The sequence below is a fragment of the Notechis scutatus genome, chromosome 3, assembly GCF_049901735.1.
Source record: "Notechis scutatus isolate UNSWTSFEM ecotype Mainland chromosome 3, rNotScu1.2, whole genome shotgun sequence".
Taxonomy (NCBI): Eukaryota; Metazoa; Chordata; class Lepidosauria; order Squamata; family Elapidae; genus Notechis; species Notechis scutatus.
Genome location: NC_142011.1, coordinates 159281166 through 159301452, shown reverse-complemented (window position 1 = coordinate 159301452; position 20287 = coordinate 159281166). Strand labels below are relative to the sequence as shown.

General features: G+C 37.0%; 1 protein-coding gene across 21 annotated transcripts in view; it reads left to right on the top strand.

Moving 5' to 3' along the window:
* The window catches only part of PTPRM (protein tyrosine phosphatase receptor type M), a 483430-nt gene that overhangs the window by 152459 nt on the left and 310684 nt on the right, over positions 1–20287 (top strand). For all 21 annotated transcript variants that reach the window (XM_087961551.1, XM_026671911.2, XM_087961547.1 and 18 more), the window contains exon 2: positions 816–938. In XM_087961551.1, the coding sequence (XP_087817677.1) occupies positions 816–938 (123 nt within the window). The remainder of the gene's footprint in view (positions 1–815; positions 939–20287) is intronic.

Sequence of the window (20287 nt, the reverse complement as noted above, 5' to 3'; positions counted from 1 at the left end):
CTGGTAGTGTGCCACAGCTCAGGGGTTGGGAACCCCTGGTCTGTGATGAAATATATTGTCCTTATTTTATGATTTGGATCTTAATTTAATATATGCTTTTGCTCTTAGCTGTTTTTTCTGGTCATACTGCTGGTTTCATATATGGGATGGAACTGCACATCTCATCAATGAATGGTCCTTCTGTGCTTTTAGATATAGAAAGCCCTTCCTAATTATGTAGTCCCATAAGTAGTCATAAGAAAAGACTACTGTTCTGTTGATGAACATCCTTCTGTTCATTATTCAGTCCATTGCTCATGTATCCATTTTCATACTGAGAATATGTGATATATGTAATGACTACAACATTCTGGTGCTATTCTGGGGAATATGGAGATATTATCCTCAATAAATTCCCACACTGGCTTCTGAAACACTGCGACTGATCTATCTACAATTTGACAGTAGCTTTCAGTTCAGTACCAGAATAGGGCTTTGTCTTGACAGACATTATACATGACACTCTTTGCATATGTATCAATCTGTTCACAGAAAACTGTGTAATATATATCACCTGTAGGAAGCCCTGCCTGAAATGAATGGAGCTATATGATTACATTTCTGATTTATTTATACTTAAATAGCAAGTTGCAATGTATTTATAATTAAAATTCAATTTCAGTAATGCTGCAGTCTTAGTATCCTAGAAACCAATTCAAGTGGGTTCTTTGGAAAAAAAATATACAAAGTATGGGTTTGTATATAGGGCTTTAAATAAGATTAAAAACCCCACAAAGTCCACTCCATTTTTAAAACCTTTTTTTCCTTTTTTTCAGGTGGCTGTTCATTTGATGAACCATTTACATCATGTGGATATGGTCAGTCGGATACCGATGATTTTAACTGGGATCAAGTGAACACATTCACAAAGCCCACAACAGATCCGTGGATGCCCACAGGTAGTTTTTACTGGAAATAATATTTTTAATCTGTCTTTATTATATTTATAGAGGAATAGCATAAATAAGTTTTCTTCCTTTGGTTATATTGTTGCTTAGGAATACTAAAAATCTGGAATATCTGTATATCTGGAATTTAAAATGTATCCAAATTAGGAATTGTTTGCTTCTTTGAAGTAATATTAAATATATAAATTAAACATTATAAGTAATTGCTTATGTAGTCTGATCAGGTTACAGGTCTTCTAGATGTAATGTCATATGAAAAGAAAATTGTTCTCTACAGAAATAAGAATAATCGGAAAGCAGCAAGACCAATAAAAATTTTACATGGTTTTATAATTTGAAAATTAAGCACTCTACTTCTTACAGATATTTAAAGATTAATCAAAACTTCAGAACTTATTCTCCTAGACAATATTTACAACTCTGTGGGAATATTTGTGAATAATCTCAATTCAGTATAACCACTTGTGTAATATGTATTTTTTCTGTAGTTGTTTCCTAGATTTGGTGTTGTATAACTATTATACAATTAATCTGTAGGCTGCAATCAGCCAATTTAAATTGTACTTTCTACAAGCTGACATTTTTGGGATTTCGTCAACATTATCTTCAATTTTTTTCATTAGTTAAAGGTTTGGTACATGAGACAAAAACTTCACAGTATAGAAGGGTTCATAATTTTACCTCAGTTTTGACTAATGAATATTTCTGAATTTAATAATGTATTTATATAATGATGTATACAAGAAGGGTAAAAACAAGTCTGACATCTGATATGAAGTCTGATATTAAACAGTAAAAACAACAGATGTGAATCTGTGGTTTGTCTTTCAGTGTAATCCTAATAAAGATTGGTTGCTTCAATTATAGTATCACCTTATGAATGAGATGAGTGGCATATAAATTTAAATAAATAAGCTTCATTTAAATAATTAAATTGTTAGAGGTTTAGTCAACACTGCAAACTGTCAGTTAATGATATGAGCTCAACTGAGGCACAAAGTTATAGACTAGAGGAAAATACGTAGAATACATTAAGCTAGCTTAAAGTCGCTTTTAAGAATGACACATTTTATTATTTAGCTATTCCAATAATAGTCAACATAGATGCATTTAGAATATATAATTTAGTCTCCACTAACACCACACAATCAATAAAAGCAATTAAAGTCATTTTGGTCAATGGAAAATAATTCAAAAATCTGAATTTGGTACTTCTCTTTATTACAAGTGCTATGGCAGATATGGTGGTACTAAAGAAAGGAACAACTTGCTGCAAGGCCTGTCCAGAGGCTACTTTCACTCCTACAGCGGCGGGGCTCCGCCCATGAGAGCCTCAAATTCCAGAAATGCTATCTTACTTCAGAGCTTGGATCTCACAGGCCATTAGGCAGGAGATGGTGGCAGAGTTTCAGCAGCAGCAGTGGTTGCGTGCATCAATGGCTGAGTAGGATTTGCAATCAGAGCAGAGGCTCTACACCGGTGAGGAGCAACTCTACAGGCCTCATTCTCCTCAACCTTCATTCAGAAACCAGTTCTCTCTCAGAAGGAAAGCTATGTGATGATAAGGTTTTGTCTGAGGATGAAGGTGATTCATCTAGCACCCAGCCACCAAAGGCTTATTCCATCCCAGCATATTTAAACCTCTACTCTTCAAGGCTAAGAGCATGACTCACCTCAGAAATCCAGTAGTCCAGGAAACCCTCAAGACGAGTCAGATCCTGAGGACTTCATTTTTACAGAGAAGATCACAGAGGCTGATGCCATACCTGTGCCCAAGATGTTTCTAGATGTGATCAGGAGACAGTGGGTCACACTGGGGTTTTACTCCCGACTCAGTAGTTCGGAGACCACATTCTTCAATGTTAACCATGAACTACTGGACACAATTTAGGTCTTGTTGGTGGATGCACCTGTAGCGGCCTTGACCTCATTGTCCGTGTTACCACCTGATGCAGAAGATGTGCTTAAAGCTAGAAAAGGAAGGAGGAGATGTCTTTGCAGAGCACATCAGGCTGACACCTGGGCCATTAGGGCTTTCACAGCAGCTTCTTTCTTCACTCGGGCCTCATTGCGTTGGTTCAAGCAGCTGCAGGGAAAGATCCCTGTGGAAAACCTTTGAGTCCACCAGGACATTAATAAGATTATTGTAGTGGCCAAAATTATGGTGGACGCCACGTTGAATGCTGCCAGGTTTTCTTTGAGGGCCATTGCCTCTTCGGTCACAGCCCGTTGAATGTTATAGCTCCATCGTTGGAATATGGACAACAAGAATAAATGGAAATTCAAGGGGGAGAAACTATTTGCAGAGTCTCTGGATCTGCTTTTAGTGGAAACCAGAGCCAAGTGGGAGATTCTTCTGTCTCAGAGCAGGCGAGAAGACTACCACCCTTCGCCCTATTTTAGGAGACCCTCCTACAGGCAGGGGGGGGGGCTTTCCCTGACAGCAACGACCCTTTTTCCCCAGACCTAGCTACCAGGCAGATAGGCCAGCATTTGGATCCAGAGGCAGACAGCAGTCATAGGAGAATCTGTGGATCTGATGCCCTTTTGTGGCAACAATAGCAGATCCTTCAGGCATTCCAAGTGATGTCAAGCTGGATCCCCGCCATAGGGGACCGTCTTAGTCTATTCACACATCGTTGGGAGCAGACTACAATGGATGCCTGGATCAGGGAGACAATAGGAGGAGGGCTGTCTCTCAAGTTTCTCTCTTCACCCCCAAAATGTTTCATCTGCTGCCCTGTTTCCAGAGATCTGGCAAAGAAGGAATTCATGGAATCGCCAATCCAGTATTTGCTGGACATTCGGGCCATCCAACTGTTGGCGGTGCATCAGAAAGGGCAGGGGTTCTATTCAATGTTGTTCGTTATCCCAAAGGCATCCGGGGGGTGGAGAGCAATTCTAAATCTCAAGGGACTCAACAGGCATCTGGTCTACAGAAGATTCAAGATGCATTCCCTCTATTCCATTCTGGAAGGGATTTGGGATGGGAACTTCTTGACCTCTGTGGATCTGATGGAGGCTTACCTCCACGTGACTGTTCATCCAAATCACCAACAGTTCCTGCAGTTTTGCTATGCCGGCTGCCATTTTCAGTACACAGCCCTCCCATTTGGCCTGTCATCGGCTCCTTGAACATTTACCAAGATCCTGGCAGCACTGGGCAGCATACCTCAGAACCCTTCCCATCAGGATCCAGTGCTACTTGGACATACCCTGATTGAGTTCTCCTCACACCTGCAAGCAGAGGAGGATCTGCATACGACAATTGGGATCTTCAGGGAGCATGGCTTCTCAATAAACATTTGGTCCCCTCGACCAGGCTCGAATACTTGGAGTTGATTATAGACACCTTACTGGACACATCATTCTCTACCAGGAGCGACGGGACAGCATCAAGGCCTTGATAGACCAGATCCTGTCAGCCAGAGGGGCTCCTCTTGCATTGCTGTCTCAGCTCCTGGGCAAAATGATCTCCTGCATTGCCATAGTTCCCTGGGCACAATTTCATGCCAGGTTCCTGCAGTGGTTTCTGCTTCCCTATCAAAAGGCGGGCCAGGGCAATTCAGCAGCGAGGGTTCAAGTGCCACTGAGGGTACTTCACTCACTCTGCTGGTGGCAGTCCCGGGCTATCTCTCGGGGTTGTTGCTTTAAGGAACCTCAAAGACTGACCATCACAACTGACGCCAGCCTGTTCAGTTGGGGGGCCCACCTGGGATCACAGGTCACCCAGGGGTGGTGGACGCAAGAGGAGCTGCATCACAATAACAACTGGCTGGAGCTCAGAGCATCTCAGTTGGCCCTCAAAGGATTCCAGCAGGTTTCAGGACAGCATGTTCTACTCTTCACAGACAATATGGCCATCAAGGCCCACATCAATCAGCAGGGGGCGGGAAATTGATTGCGGGAAATCCTCTGATGAATCCTCCTTTGGGGTGGATCATTTGGGAGAACCCCAAAGGAGGATTCATCAGAGGATTTCCCGCAAAGGAGGATTCATCAGAGGATTTTCCCCAAAGGAGGATTCATCAGAGGATTCACCCCAAAGGAGGGGAGTGCATTTAAGGGGGTGAATCCTCCTTTGGGGTGGATCCTTTGGGAGAATCCTCTGGGAAGTTGGTGCTAAGGGTCTGTAGGATGATTCCCTTCCTTTTCTGTTTGGATTGGAAGGTTTGCCTCTGCTCAAAGGGCAAAGTGGATAGATGGTTCCCTTCTTAAAACTACCGGGAGGGGTGGGGAGGAAGCTGCTCGGCCATTCTGTATTCTTAGGGAACTGGTGGAGGAAATGAGAGTAAAGAAAACTTAAAGAGGGGAGGTTTCGGGCAGCTGGAGCAAGAGGAGAGCGCACGACCGTACAAGGGACGAGACCATGACCCGAAGCTCTGGGGCGGGAAGCGAGGCGTGGGGGGGAGAGAAACAATCGCATCACCCTCCCTCTGCCACTTCCTCCCACCCAACCCTGAAAGACTCACCGACTTGCAGGACCTTGTCGACGCAGCTGCCGTCAATCAAAGCAGTGCCCCTGCAGGAGGGCAGGCGGTTTTCGTCGGCAGCGGGGTCTGTCTCACCGCTGCTCCTGTTATTGGAGACAGTGCTGGTGAGAGAGGCGCCAGCGCTGACAGGAACCATGGAAGCTATGGCTTCCCTGCCCGAGAAGCAGCTGAAACGTTGCCAGTGGAGGAATGCACAGCACTCCAAACGCAGCAGCGCACAGGCAGAAGGGAAAGCAACAGCGGCGGAGGAAGCAATAGCAGCAGGCACAATGCAAAGTGCCCCACCACCACTGAGGCCGACATCCACACCGCCACTGCCTGCCCACTGACCCGGCCTGCACCCAGCACCATACCTGGGTCTGCAGCAAAGGTGCTTGGAGGGGTCTCTGCTCTCCGCCATGATCGGCCGTTAGCGGCTGGTGATGAGGCATGGCTGCCCACGGGGCGCTCTAGGTGAGGGGGGAAATTTAAGTCACCCCTGAAAAGATGGCCTAGCCATTTTTTCAAGGGTCAAAAGAAAATAAGGCCCAGCCTTATTTTCTGAGAAACACGGTATACACCCATAAAGTAAGCAATAATGAGTAATGCCAGAAGTAAAAAAAGTCATAACTAATAATCTAGTGTTACTTAGTGGTTAAATCATAACATTTCAACATCCCTCTTCATATTACAGTCATTTTTCTGCATCTTTGGAAGTTGCAAAAGTATTTTTCAAATTTAAAATAATTGAAAATGTCACAAACCATCTTTGGCATGAAAAAAAGTCAGGAAAATAAAATATACAAATTCCATAGTTGACGTACACTTTCATTATGAACAATCACAATTGGCCAGGTGTTTCATAAAATAATGCAATATTATAATACAATCTTAGCATAGATGGATTTTTCCTTTCTATCCCAGTCATTGCATTCTCCACATAGGGGTTTTTGATTTGATGTCTTAAAAAAGTCAAGGAATACATGGGTTGAAAAATAAATTCTGAAGGTCCTGAAGACTCGGTTTTGCCAGCCAGCCTGGGGAACCCAGAATGGAATGGAGCCCATCAAATGACTTATTTAACTATGTGTTGTCATCAGTTGGGGGGGGTGTGTGGATGGGTAATTCCCCCCCCTCTACTGTATTTTTATTGTTTATAAGCTTCCTAGAGTATGTGGCTATATAAATTTTCCAAATAAATAAATAAAATAAAAATAAATTATTTGTTCTTGTTTAGTTATTATACTCCTTCCAATTCTTTGTCACTCAGTGGTGTTAATAAAGCAGGACTTTCTGTTTTGACTTCTTGTAAACTGATTCTTGTGATATCAACGGTATGTAGATATTTTTTCCTTTATCAGCCTCTTTTTCAATTATCTTTGATTTTTACAAGCATCAGTGATTTTTGCATTAACTGTGTGTATCTAAAATAGTTAAGCTTCCTTAATTATGATCGATTTTATGCATTCCTTTATTTATGTATTTATTCAATTTTGACACTGTCTTAACTCCATACTGAGTCTCGATAGCTCAGAGGCTGACAAAACAAGATAAAAACTGCAATATCCAGTAAATGCTGAACATGATGGGAAATCCTGCCAAACAATCACAACAAGAGACATAGAAAAACCAAAACAAATAAGGGGTTCCATCTGCCCTTTTAGTTTATTTCACTTCATTTAATACACAGTGATTACTTCTTTTGTGTATCTGTGCCATCTTTTCTTTATATTTTCTTTTTCTAGTATCAAACTGGAAACAGGCTTTTGTATAACGTTTCCTTTCTGTAATTTTTAAAAATGATTCCATCTTTCCATTCAGTTGTTATCTTTCATTTATTATTTTCACCTCTTGTGCCAAGCTCCAGTTTTTTCTTCTGCTTGCTCCAGAGCAAGCTCACTTTATGGGAAGTAGGTTCCTAGGTCTTCCTCAGTTCACTCAACAGGAAGAAATACTCCTATTGCATGTAGTGAGCAAAGAGCAGCAATTCCCCCTCCTAAACTTTCTCTTTTCTGAATTAAATTTCCCCACCAAACTCCTATTTCCTCACTCGATGGGTGAGGATGGATGCATCCAGTGATTGTTTGCATAGTCTTAGTGGTTCTGGGAAGAGACCAAAAGTCACCATAATATACCGATGAGTTGAATTTTGCATTACACTAGCTCAAAATAGTGGCTTGACAGCTTCAAAAATCTACTTTGCCCCAGTGATGTATAAGAGCATCATTGCCATAAATGGATTCTGACAATTACCTGAAAAGGGGATGTTATGCCTTCCTCCAGAAGAAAAAGTTGGTTTTATCTACATAAAGCATCAGTTTGTGGAAATTCTGAAACCAAAAATTAGTGAACTGGAAATCAGAGTATCATTAATATACCTTATTTGTCAAGATGAAGACACCTTGAGTAGTGCGGATACTTCTTGAGAAAGGGAGGACATTTTACAACTTCATCAAAGATAATTATAAAGTACTTGTCATCACATCAGTTGTCAGATGCCAACAAGCACAAAGTAGCTTTTCCCTAGATCCTGGCGATTAACTCTAGCCTGCAAAGAAGTTTCTCCAAAAATACTCCCACAGATGAAGTTTGTTTCCTGATCCATGTAGAAGAGGTCCATTACCAATGATTAAGAAGAAAATGTAAGAAAGGTAGTTCTGTCTTGAGAAGCAGAGAAGCTCCTACTTGTCATCCATATCTCATTGTGGCATATACACTGTATCCCAAGTTTTCAATTCCAAGATATGACAGAAAGATTGAAGAGTGGCTTTCCTTTCCTGCTCATCCATATAAGCACCAATGATACTACAAGGCATGCCTCCAAGTGATTTCATGGCTTTAAAGAGGATGGTGAAGGAACTCAGATGATGTTTTAGTAATGCTTCCAATGGAAGGCAAAAGTAAAGCAAGATAAATACATTTTAGAATGAATTGCTGGTTGCAACATTAGTACAAGAGATAAGAGATTTGGATTTTTGAACAGTGGTTCAAGTTTCAGGGAAAGGATGCTGTTTGAAAAGATGGAATTCATCTCACTAAGGAGAGAAAATACATTTCTGGATAATGACTAATTAACCTGCTTAGGAAGCGTTACACTAGAATACAAGAAAGGGAATTGTTGAGTAACAAATTGGCAAGTAATAGGTGGAATATAGCAGCAAGTGAAATCTTTGGGAAATTACCAGTTTAGCAAAGACCCAAAATAAATATAATACATGGATAAATGAAACAGGAAACCAAATGCGAGGAGTCTAGTCTGTTAATTTAAATGTCTCTATACTCATGCACAAAGAATGATAACAAAATGTGTAGTGATTAAGGTACCAGATTAGAAACTAGGAAAATACGACTCTAGAACTATCATAGGCATAAAGTCTATGTCACTTTGCACCGGTCACATCCTCAGCCTTGGAAAGAAGGTAGTTGCCAGGAGTTAACACTGATTCCAATGCAGACCAATGCAGAGCACTACGATGAGCTGATATCCTGCTGATTAGCAGGAAAGAGTTATGAGAAAAATAGTGGCTGGATGCTGTGGCTGGATGACAAAACCTATCTGGAAGAAGGAGAGATTTTGGAGATTATTTACATGACTCTGGACAGTTTCTCCTTGTGAGTAGATCATGTTGAGTCCTGGCAACTATCTTGTCCCCAAGGCTGAGGGTGTCAAATTTGGTACTGAGCATCTTTTGAAGCAAAAATCTTGTCTTGGTATTTGTCTTTCTCCCAGTGTTTGACACACAAGGTGAACTTGTTGACATCAACTGATTTGCTACTCCTTCCAACCGAAATAAAGGGTCACATGATAAGTCACATGGTTTGTTCAGTACTTATCATTTTTAGTACTCTTCACTCCTCCCAGAATGAAATAGCAACAAGTAACAAGGTACTATTCTACTTGATGTAAGGTGGGTGCAAAGTAGAATAGATTTTGTGGGAGGTCCTCCTCTGGAGGTTTTCAAGAAGACTAGACATCTAGCTCTTGAGGGTGGCTTAATTAGTTTTCCTGCAATTCTCAAGCAGCTCATCTCAATTATTTTATCTTTATATCTATAATTTTTATCATGAATTTGGATTATAATATTTACTACAAATTAAACTTAAATAAAAATAAAAAGAGTAAAAGATCAAAAGAAAAATAACGAGAAAAGTAAGAGTATAATAAATAAAAAAAATAGTGTCTTTAAATTTTAATCACAACTCTAAACAAATTTAGTAATTCTTTACCTTCTAAAGTTACAAACATTTATCTCTTTATCCCACATATCATCTGTTACCTATTAAACATTAATCTTTCAGTCCTGGTATCAGGAGAAACTCCATAAAGGGAACAGCCAGAAAAAAACAATTTATATTGTTTTACTTTAATCAAATAAACTAATTTTATGTCCCTTCCTTTTACCTCAAACAATCTTAATCCTTAATTAATTGTAATATCATAGAATTTGATTTCTCTTTATTTTTTCGTTGGCCCATTGCAGAAAGTTTTTCAAGGCTAATTTAACAAGCCTTTTTTGTAAATTCAATAGGGAAAAAATTATCCAGATCATCTCTTGGTTTGTGATTTGTATTTTCCTTTTAAATTCTAAAACTTCAGCCAAGTTTTTTTTAGTTATTCAGTGAAACATCCTTTTCTAAATTATTCTCTTGCCCTGTCCATTGTAAATCCAATTTCAATACCACCGTTATCTTTTCAAATAAAATTTGTTCTACATCTGACATTTCTTCAATAACATGTGTTGGTCATAGTTTAGCCATAGACTGAGACAGCATTACTGGCATTGTGGTTATCATGGCTCCTATTTTCTGATTTCATTCTTTAAAAATCTCGTTTGTTATTTTTATTGTCATAATAGTTTACATCATCTTACCTTTGTGTATGTATCCATCTATACACAAATTGATCTACATCATGCTGATTGTTATTGCAGATTGGAACTCGGTAGTAATAAACATAACATTTTAGCGTTGTATTTAGGCCTATTTCCACTTTTAGCATTATCCAACTGCTTTCTATAAATATATTAACTGAACTCAGTGGTTCCTTAAAAAAAAAAGCAAAACGAAAGGAATTTGTAATGACATTCCAATTTTATACAATGCTATATGCCTTAGTGAGTGAATTAATGATTATTTATGTTTCACATTCAATTAAGCATATTGAGGAAGTGAAAACATAACTTTATTCCCACTTCTAAGTGTTGTAGTAATCAGTCCTTTTATTCATTTAATTTAGTTTAATTTTGGTATAATATTTTACTATATAGTGTGATTGTCAGGTGCAAGAAACCATGAACCAAGGTTGTTCAAATGTGTACAGGTTTATTCCATGCTAGCTTTCTATAAAAATCTGAACTAATAGTAATGGTAAGGCAAATTGGCAATAGATAAGAATCAAGAAGGGCTGGATTTAGATCTCTTGTGGGTGTGAAGGGACTGCAAATTCATGATGTACTTGACCTCTCCCTCAGATTCAGCCTGTCATCTTCTCCAATGGTCTCTATTCAATTTTCCTCATTAGGCATTATACATACAATGATATTTAGAGCTAGCAGATACCCTATCATTTTTAAAATAGGCTTTACAGAATGGTGTTCTGTAACCAGTTCCTATGGCTGTGAGAGCCAATGATTACATTTTCTGGAATGTTATGAACCAAGTGAAATCAATGCTGAGACTTTACGTCTAACTCATCAGTCATTTGTTTGCGGCTAATGATGCAAGGGCAGCAGGGTGGCAGAGCTAGTTTCTAAGCATTTGCTAGTCATTGTACATCATAAGATAATAATGTTTACGCTTGACATACATCCATTTTTTTTCCTTTAGATTTTCCATCTACTTTCCATTTTAGGCTTTGTTGCTTATGTCAGTAGTGGTTGCATTCTGGCCCAAGGCAAATTGCATTGAGCAATGCCTTTCTTAGATGTCTTAGATTCTGCATTGTCTCCATCTTTGACTTGGTTACCACTTGTTCTTTTTTTAAAATCTTTTCGGAAATCCCTTGCAACAGGCAATTATTTTGGTTGCACCTTGTTACCAGATCCCAGTGAACTTCTCCTATATACCCTGCTATCCCCAGCCCCTCTAAAAAAGGTTATAGGAACATCTTATGCCCTCTGAGGCAGCATTAATTTTACTTAATGCATTTTTGTAGTGCCAAATAAGGATGGCTATATCGTATCTATACCCAATTTCTAGGATTTCCAGGAGTTCCTTTTAGTTTTGAAATTTCATAGATTGTCTTTTGCATTCACTCTCTCTTTTCTATTAAAGAAACAATAGTTTTCATGACAGGCCTTATATCATCTTCCGTATTTCCCACTCATTGTCACTATATATTTTATAGTGTATATATCTTTACACTAGGGCACAAACTTATCAATTTCAAATACTTTGTGTAAGATTAGCTACATGAATACACACACACACACACACAGGAAATGAATCTGGATGGTGTATAACAAAATATTTTTATTTGTTAAATGCATATTAATTTATAATAGTATATTTGAGACTCTTATTTAGATAATTATATTTGTACAATTTCATGGTGCCATCTCGTGTGCGATCTGGATTATAAACTTGAATAAGAAAGTAACCTTAGAATAGTCTTAATCAGCAATATCATGTCCACTGGTCATAAATCTCCATCATTTTTGTCTCACATTGTAATTGCTTAAGCATATGGCATTGAGCAGAATAATATTGGCCTTTATGAAGTTGTAGAAATGATTGTACTTTCACTCCTTACTGGGCTGTTCAACAGATAACACTTTTCAATGCATGTCAAAACATCCATGGTTTGCTCCTTTAGAAATCAGTTCAGGAGAATCCATCAGCATCATCTCCTTGTCCTTTTTGATAGTAGTATTATATTTATTCTACTAATGAGCCAAGTATGAGTCGACATAATCATTGTTATGTGCTTCAAATGTGGGTAATCAGGAATATAAAATTAATCCAATAAACAGGGATTAAAATCCGATTAAGGTAAAAATATTGTGTATTAAATAATAAGATGACCTTGAAATAGACCTGCCTGTGATCTTAAAGATAAAACATATTGGCAGTTGGCTTCCTTCATAATTAGTGAAATTGCAGTGACTTGTTGTAACACTAGACATACAGTGTTCTCCTAAGCTATGCCTAAGATTGTATATTATTTGTTCTCTATGTTTTAACTTTGTCTATTTCTATTGTAATTATTTATTCATAGTTATGTTATCAGCTGTGACTTTATAAAGCACATTGAAACCATATTTTCCCTTCTTAGAGTGGGAGGTGCAAGTTTCAGGGAAACATAACCCTTTTGTAAAAATAATGAGGATGTAAAAATAATAGGAGCAATTACTTATTCTCCAAAGAAGATGTGCTCTGTTCCTAATTTGACTGCAGTTATTAATGATCAGAATGTGGGCTGAGATGTCAGCATTATTCAAATGTCATTAAAAGTGTGTGTGTGGGGGGGGAGGCTGATCAGTACATTTCCTCCCCAGCTTCTTATTCCTCAAACTTACTCATTTTAAAATATGGATTCTATTGTTGCTTGTTGTTGTTGTTGGTATTTTGAAAGCTTCTTGGACTTTTCAGCTCATTTACTCTCAATATTATATTTTAATATAACTTGAATGAAAAATCTTAGATGTAAAATATAGAAACTCCTCTTTCTGAATGTGGTTATATTTTCTGGTTATAAATGTATAATATTCAGATTATATTCTCTTTTATGAAGATACAATAAATTATAATTTTCTGTTACTGAGGATCAAATAATACTGCATTTTCTCTGAGTACCAAATATCACAGTATTGTCAAAGATGGTAGATAATGTTCCAATCCATTAAGAAAGGTTATGGCTTTCTGAGAATAAAACTATTATTCTCAGGGTCCTCAAGGACTTGTTTTCGTCAACACTATGCCTGAAAGGTAAGGCAGGATGCTACTGTATGTAGATACAGCAAACCAAAAGTTAATTAAGTATCCCTGGAGACCAGAATATATTGTTAAGTTGTCTTTTGCTCCTGAATGACATTTAATAATATTGAAGGAAACAGAAGCTTAAAGGTGTTTTAGATACTATAGTGGATTCTGGTATGGTCTACTGCAATTTTGCAATGAACTTCTGACTCTGACAACATATACAAACTAGGATTTTCAGGTAAACTTCTGATAGTTCACATGGACAAAGGTGATTCATTCCACATAATTTTCAAATAAAAATTAATAATCTGTTCCATGTAGGACCAAGTGCTTTATATCCAGAAAGAAAATCTAATTGTATTTCCTCCCATAGAAATATATAGTGATTTTTATGATGATCAGTGTGAAAAAATGTGATTTTCTTTTTTTTTTTAAGCAAATTTTATTAATTTCAAAGACAAACAAATCATCATCAACCATTACATATTTGAACCTTTTTCCATTATAAATTTTACAAGTCAGATAAAACCTTATTTTATACACTACAATTCTATTTTAAGCCATTTCCATATGAGCATAAAAATACCTCTTATCCAATTTCTCTTTACTTCTCTTTACTCTTATTCAATTTCACTATTATTATTTCATCTATTTCTTTCTGACTTGATTACCATTATTCTCATTCTGTATTTCTACAAGGTTTTTTTAATACTCTCAAAAACATAAACACACAACAAACACAAACATATAAAAAATCTTTTAGGAAAGTAACTTGGCCCCAGGTACCTCTCTTTATATGGGCTTCAATTATATGCTCATCTTACATATCATTACCTATTTTGTTTACCATTCTATATCTTCTATATAAACTTCTCCACACATTTCACTCTTCATAATTCTATCTTATTTAATCCATCTTAATTTAAATCATTATGTTTGTATCTTTTGCCCATTCTTTATTATCCCTCTATCTCATTCCTTATAAAAAAAAAGAATTTCTCCTGAAATCACTAATCAGAGTATGATGCCTTTCTATCCTCCCCCTAAATTAATTAGATTAACATTTAAAATAACACCTAATACCCAATCTGATTCTGCTTGGTACATTCTATCTACTAATTTTTTTCTTTTAATAACAATAAAAACAGAGTGATAAATCCAAAATGATTAAATACATAGTTAAATAATAAATCTAAATATTAAATCTTATAACATTCCCATTGCCTTTCCCTTTAATATTTTATTACATTTTAAAATCAATCATTGTTAAACATTTCAACATTTTAATTTCTTATTAACTCTTAAGCCATTCTAATTTTCTATTTCTAATACAGATGTTACAATACCATCTTATGTACCTTGCAAAATCTTTTTTTAAGGAAATTGTACTTTACCCTTTGTCCCTAAACAAAATTCCTCTTTTCCCATCTAATTTCAAAACTTTGTGGCTTTTCTCCGCCTTTCCCCTTTCTTTCTTCCCCCACCAAATCTTCCTACCCCCTTCTTCTAGCCTCTGCCTTGCTGGCATCCCTTCTCTGTTGTGTTCCCTTTTTCTTTTGTTTACTATCATTATATTTATTTTGCATCTTATTTTTCTCTTTCTTAAATGTTTTTTTAGATCTTAAGTCCTTCATTTTCCTCGCTTTCTTCCTTCCTTCTTTCTTAGTTAAATTTTGGAATTCATTAAAGATGGCATCTTCATCTTCTTCTTGTTGTTGTTCTTCTGCCTCCATCTGTTGTATTGTTTGTTGATAGTCAACCAGCGCCATTTCTAAAAATAGGAAGGCTTTTTCCATACCATCTTTACCGGCTGCTTTTGTTTGCTCATATTCTTCCCTCAGTTCCTCAAAAGAAAAAGCCATTATAGATCTTTTCTTTTCTTTTCTTTTTCCCCTCTTTCTTCTTACACCAACCAAGATATTTCAAAAAAAAGTAAAACAATCCCAAAATCCACAATCCTCAATCAATCCAAGCCAAGACAAAATTCTCCCTTTCTCTTCCAGGGGTAGTATCAGACAAAAGAAAAAAGAAAGTCCAAATCTGTATTTTGAAGCCTTATTGGAGTTCTATTTCTGTCTTCAAATCCTTAAGGCATCTCCTCCAACAAAATCAAACCAGATGAATATATTTTTTGTCCTCTCCTTCCGACTTATCCCATAAAGCTAGTTTTACCTGAAAAAAACAGGTTTCTCAATGTCCACTTATTAATTCCGTCGGGAAGGAGAGTAAACTTTCCTTTCAGCACCACCAAACTGCCGCTTTTTCCTCTTCTAGAAGGTATCATTCAGAAAGTCATAATTTTCAGGAGTTTTGTTAAATATGTCTTAGAGTCCTGGGAACCAAGAAAAACTTTCTCTTTTCAAAACTTTCTCCACTTCCTCCTGCGCATTCTTACCCGGCTGCCAGCTTCTTTGTGGCGGCCATTGCGGACCGCCGCTGCACCGTCTTGGGAAAAGGGGTTCTGCCGGCCGGGAGGGGTCTGCAACACCCCAAACCCCTCTCCGGATCCCCCTATCTTCAGCTGCCCCTGCAGGTCAGCCTAGCTCCGGACCCGTCCGGATCGAGCACCAAAAGCGGCTAGCGCAGCAGGGATCGCGCAGCTTCGCGCATCCCTGCCGCTTGCGAAGCCGACAAACCGGAAGTGTCAAAATGTGATTTTCTTGAAAGTGAGTGATTCTAATAAATTTATGAAGAAGAACTTGTCCGCTTATCAGACCAAAATTATAGTCTTTCACTTTTAATAATTTATCTATTTAAATGTTAAACAATAAATAGGTTTTGCTGGATTATAGTTGGACTGAGTTCTGCATTGGGGAAAACCAATATTAAATAGAAATTATGATAAAAGCCAAGCAGAAGTCCTAAACCAATTAAATTATTCATTCAGAAACTTGGTAATTGATTAGTTAGGATAAAACAGACTTAAGTGACAGAGACAACCTTGAATCCACAGGCAGAATGATTAAAAAGAATTTCTCTAGAGAAAGTGGGAAAAATAGATTAGGGAAGTTCAGAGTAGATCCATGCCAGGATTCTTTGGGAAAAAAATTAAGCAGAGGGGGATAAATGTTTCCTTTACTTCTAAACTGTACATGGTGTTTTTCTCATGGTTTAAAAAGCTTAATTAATTTACAGCAGAACAGAGCCCTTTGTAAAGAAGCAACTCCTTTGTTGTGCTTTCAAGATCGTCCATGAGACAAGATCAAATTACTAAATAGTAATAGGTAGAATAAGAAAAAAATGTGCATTCTTTAGATTCTCATACATACCTACAAAACTTAGCCTTTTGGACTACATATTCAAAGTAGTCATGTTCATTCAAAGATGTTTGAAATTTGTAACACTGTACATTTAATAAAATTTCATAATAGTTCAGGAAATATGTAAAAATGTTTAAGAAAGACATTTTGCCATAATGTGCAATTTTATGTAAAACAATACAGATTAGGAAGAATGTTGATAAAATACATCCTAACTTTGTACAGATACTTTAAAAGTCCCAAATTAATGAAGAAGCAAGATAAAATTAATTTAAATCAATGAATTCCACTGTCCCTATTATCCAGTGACCTATTTCACAAAGAAAAATAAGAGAAATTTAAAATGTTGGCTAAATCAGACAGGGAGACATTTCCCCATAATTGTGAGCTGTTCTGTGTAGGTGAAAAGACATGCTTTCTTTAGTGCTATTAGCCATACTTATACCAATCAGAATAAAAAGCTTAATGCTTAATTTGTTACCAGATTTTAATTCTTGGATTCCACACCTAGGCAACAACTGTTTCCTTTTTAAGTGCTTGTGAATGTGAAATTGTGGTAAATCATCACGTTGGAAAAGCACTAAAGTCTCATAATGCTTCTAACACACTCAGAATTTTTGGTACTTTTCTTTCTACATACACACACATAGCCTACCACCCTTTCTTTTTTATTGCTGTGAATACCATTGTGTAAGCATGATAGGCTTATTGTTTATATCTGAAGGTCAAATACTATGAATTGTTTTTGAGAGAGGTAGCTTATTTTGTAACTGTATAGAAAATTGTAGAATAATAATGTCTTTGTTGATTTCATTGTCCAAGCAGAAATATGAAAAGCACAACCATAGAAGGAAAAGCGGATATGCCAGTGACTATCTGATATGTGACTAGTCCTGAACAAAATGTTGCTACCAACTATTACTTTCTAACAATTACCCTGCTGCTCCCAGTAATGCTGCACATTAACCATGCATAGAAGGCATTAATCATTGTATAATGGTGACAATGCTATGATGACATATTCAGTTCATTCCATGCTGTCTTGCATGCAATCCGGGCTGCTAGCTGAGAGTCTTCATTTATCATAATGTTAATGTTGTGCTATAGCTCAATGCTGCAAAGAATGTCAGTAGTCTACTGCATTCATAGGTATTGTGAAGTCAAATAGGTAATAGCTGAATACTTTTGTAGCAAAATTTTCAGGAATATTATACTGCATTTCTTGTAAGCTATGTTGAAAAAGTGCTTGCATGTTGACATACTGTCTGAAAAAAATGGAAATGGCTTATTTAAAAATTAATTACAGGTACTTTATTTATTTAACATAATTAAGATTTAATACAAATTGTGATAAAATCATGTTGATTTAATGGATTATTATAGATGTTAGAAGCTTATGATTGCTGGGTATCATATGGAGGCTATCAACCCAGTAAAATTGTCATAGAGAGTTTCTCTATAGTTAAGTTGTGAATGTAATAAACACTTTCATGTGTTTTCATTAAAATGTTTTGAAACATTTTCAGACATTAAAACTGCTATAAGAAACAGTAGTATTGCAAATTATGTGGGACAACTTCAGTATAGGGCTTTGTATTGATCTAGTCTAAGCAATTATTTGTAAATAATGGAAAAATTACTATTGAAATTCAGCTTCACTGTTTCTCTTTCCTGGTAGACCCAGGAAAACTTTATATTGTATATTTACCACTAAATAAGTAGTATGTTTATCTTTCTTTACAGAGATACAATATTGATATTTTGATTGATATCATCATGATACTAAATGGTACTATCAGATACTGAACCACAGCAGGTATTCATATAGCAAAGCAGACAAAATGGCATTCACAAAAAAAAAACTACTCTTGAGGCTTATAAGCAAAATCATAAATAAAACAATATCACAATATTAAAGAACAAAATAAATAACAACAAAAGTAAAAACATAAAAGAATAAACTGTAAAAGAACAAGTTACCATCATTTAGCCTCATCCAACTAATCGTTTAGTTTCATTCAATCACTTTGCAGGCTTTCTATGGGATCCCCAAGGATGATGGAGAAACCATGTTTTCAAGGCTTTCCAATGGAATGATGTTCCAGACAGTGGGGCTACAGGAGAAAAGGGGCAGCTTCTGGGACCTGCTAGATCAAATGTCTTCATAGAAAGGTCCCAAAGCATACCTCTTTTGCTGGACCTGATGGGATGGATAATGATCTAAGTGCTAGAGCCCACTGTAACTACATAGCCAAAAAGGCATTAAGAGTTGTTAACCTAATCCTACGTAGCTTTTTCTCTGGTAATATCACACTACTAACTAGAGCATACAAAACATTTGCTAGACCAATACTTGAATACAGCTCATCAGTCTGAAACCCACATTACATATCTGATATTAACACAGTTGAGAAAGTCCAAAAATATTTCACAAGAAGAGTTCTCCACTCCTCTACTCATTGCAGAATACCTTATGCCACCAGTCTCGAAATTCTAGACCTAGAAAACTAGAACTACGCCGCCTTCGGTCCAATCTAAATATAGTATATAAAATCATACATTGTAATGTCCTACCTGTCAATGAATACTTCAGCTTCAACCATATCAATACAAGAGCACACAATAGATACAAACTCAAAGTTAACCGCATCAAACTTGATTGCAGGAAATACGACTTCAGTAACAGAGTGGTCAATGTCTGGAATATTCTACTTGACTCTGTGGTTTCTTCCCCAGACCCCAAAAACTTTGACTGTCTACTATTGACCTCACCCCTTTCCTAAGAGGTCTGTAGGGAGCGTGCATAAGCACACCAATGTGCCTTCTGTCCTTGTCTTGTTCTTTTTATTTTTCTTATATGTATCCATTTCATGTATTCATAACTATGTTTATACTTATATCTATTATCTTGTAAGCGATTGATAAATCAAATAAATAAATGAATAAATAAAATATGACTAGGAAAGAGGCATTTCCTCAAATAATCTGATCCCATGCCATATAGAGCTTTAAAGGTCAAAACCTGCATCTTGAATTGCACATGGAAGCAAACTGGCAACCAATGTAACTCACAGAAAAATGGTGTAACATGCCATCTTAGAGGCACATATAACTGTCCACAGAGCTATATTCTATACCACATGAAACTTTCAGATGTTCTTCAAGGCAGGCCCGGAGTGCTTTGCAGTATTCCATTCCGGAAGTGATTAGAGGGCATTAGAGACAGTGATTTTTACTAGTCTAAGTATACCATATTTACTGAATATGAAGACGGTTGCCCGCCAGCCCATAGTACTTGTTGAACTGATAGAAATCTTCATTAACAAGGACAGAAAATTCTATGTAGAGCTTGGGTCCTTCTTTCCCTTCTTCTGTCATCTCTGAAAGAGGTGCCTGGCTCAGCTTTCTTCAGAGGCAGCTCAAGCTATTCTGCAAACAGGTGACATTATTTGGATCCTTTGGAAGCCTCCTTAAAATGGTACATCCTTAGCTTGAAACAAAGGAGTAAAGAGAATTGAGAGTGATGAACAAATCCTTTACTGAAGACCATAATTCAGTATGTAAGTTCAGTTTCATAACCCCTAAAATTTTTGAAACAGACACAGACCTCTATGAGATTGAAATTCAACCAGAAATAAATCAATTTGATCCTTCTCTAAATGATATAAAATCATTTAGTCTTCTTGAC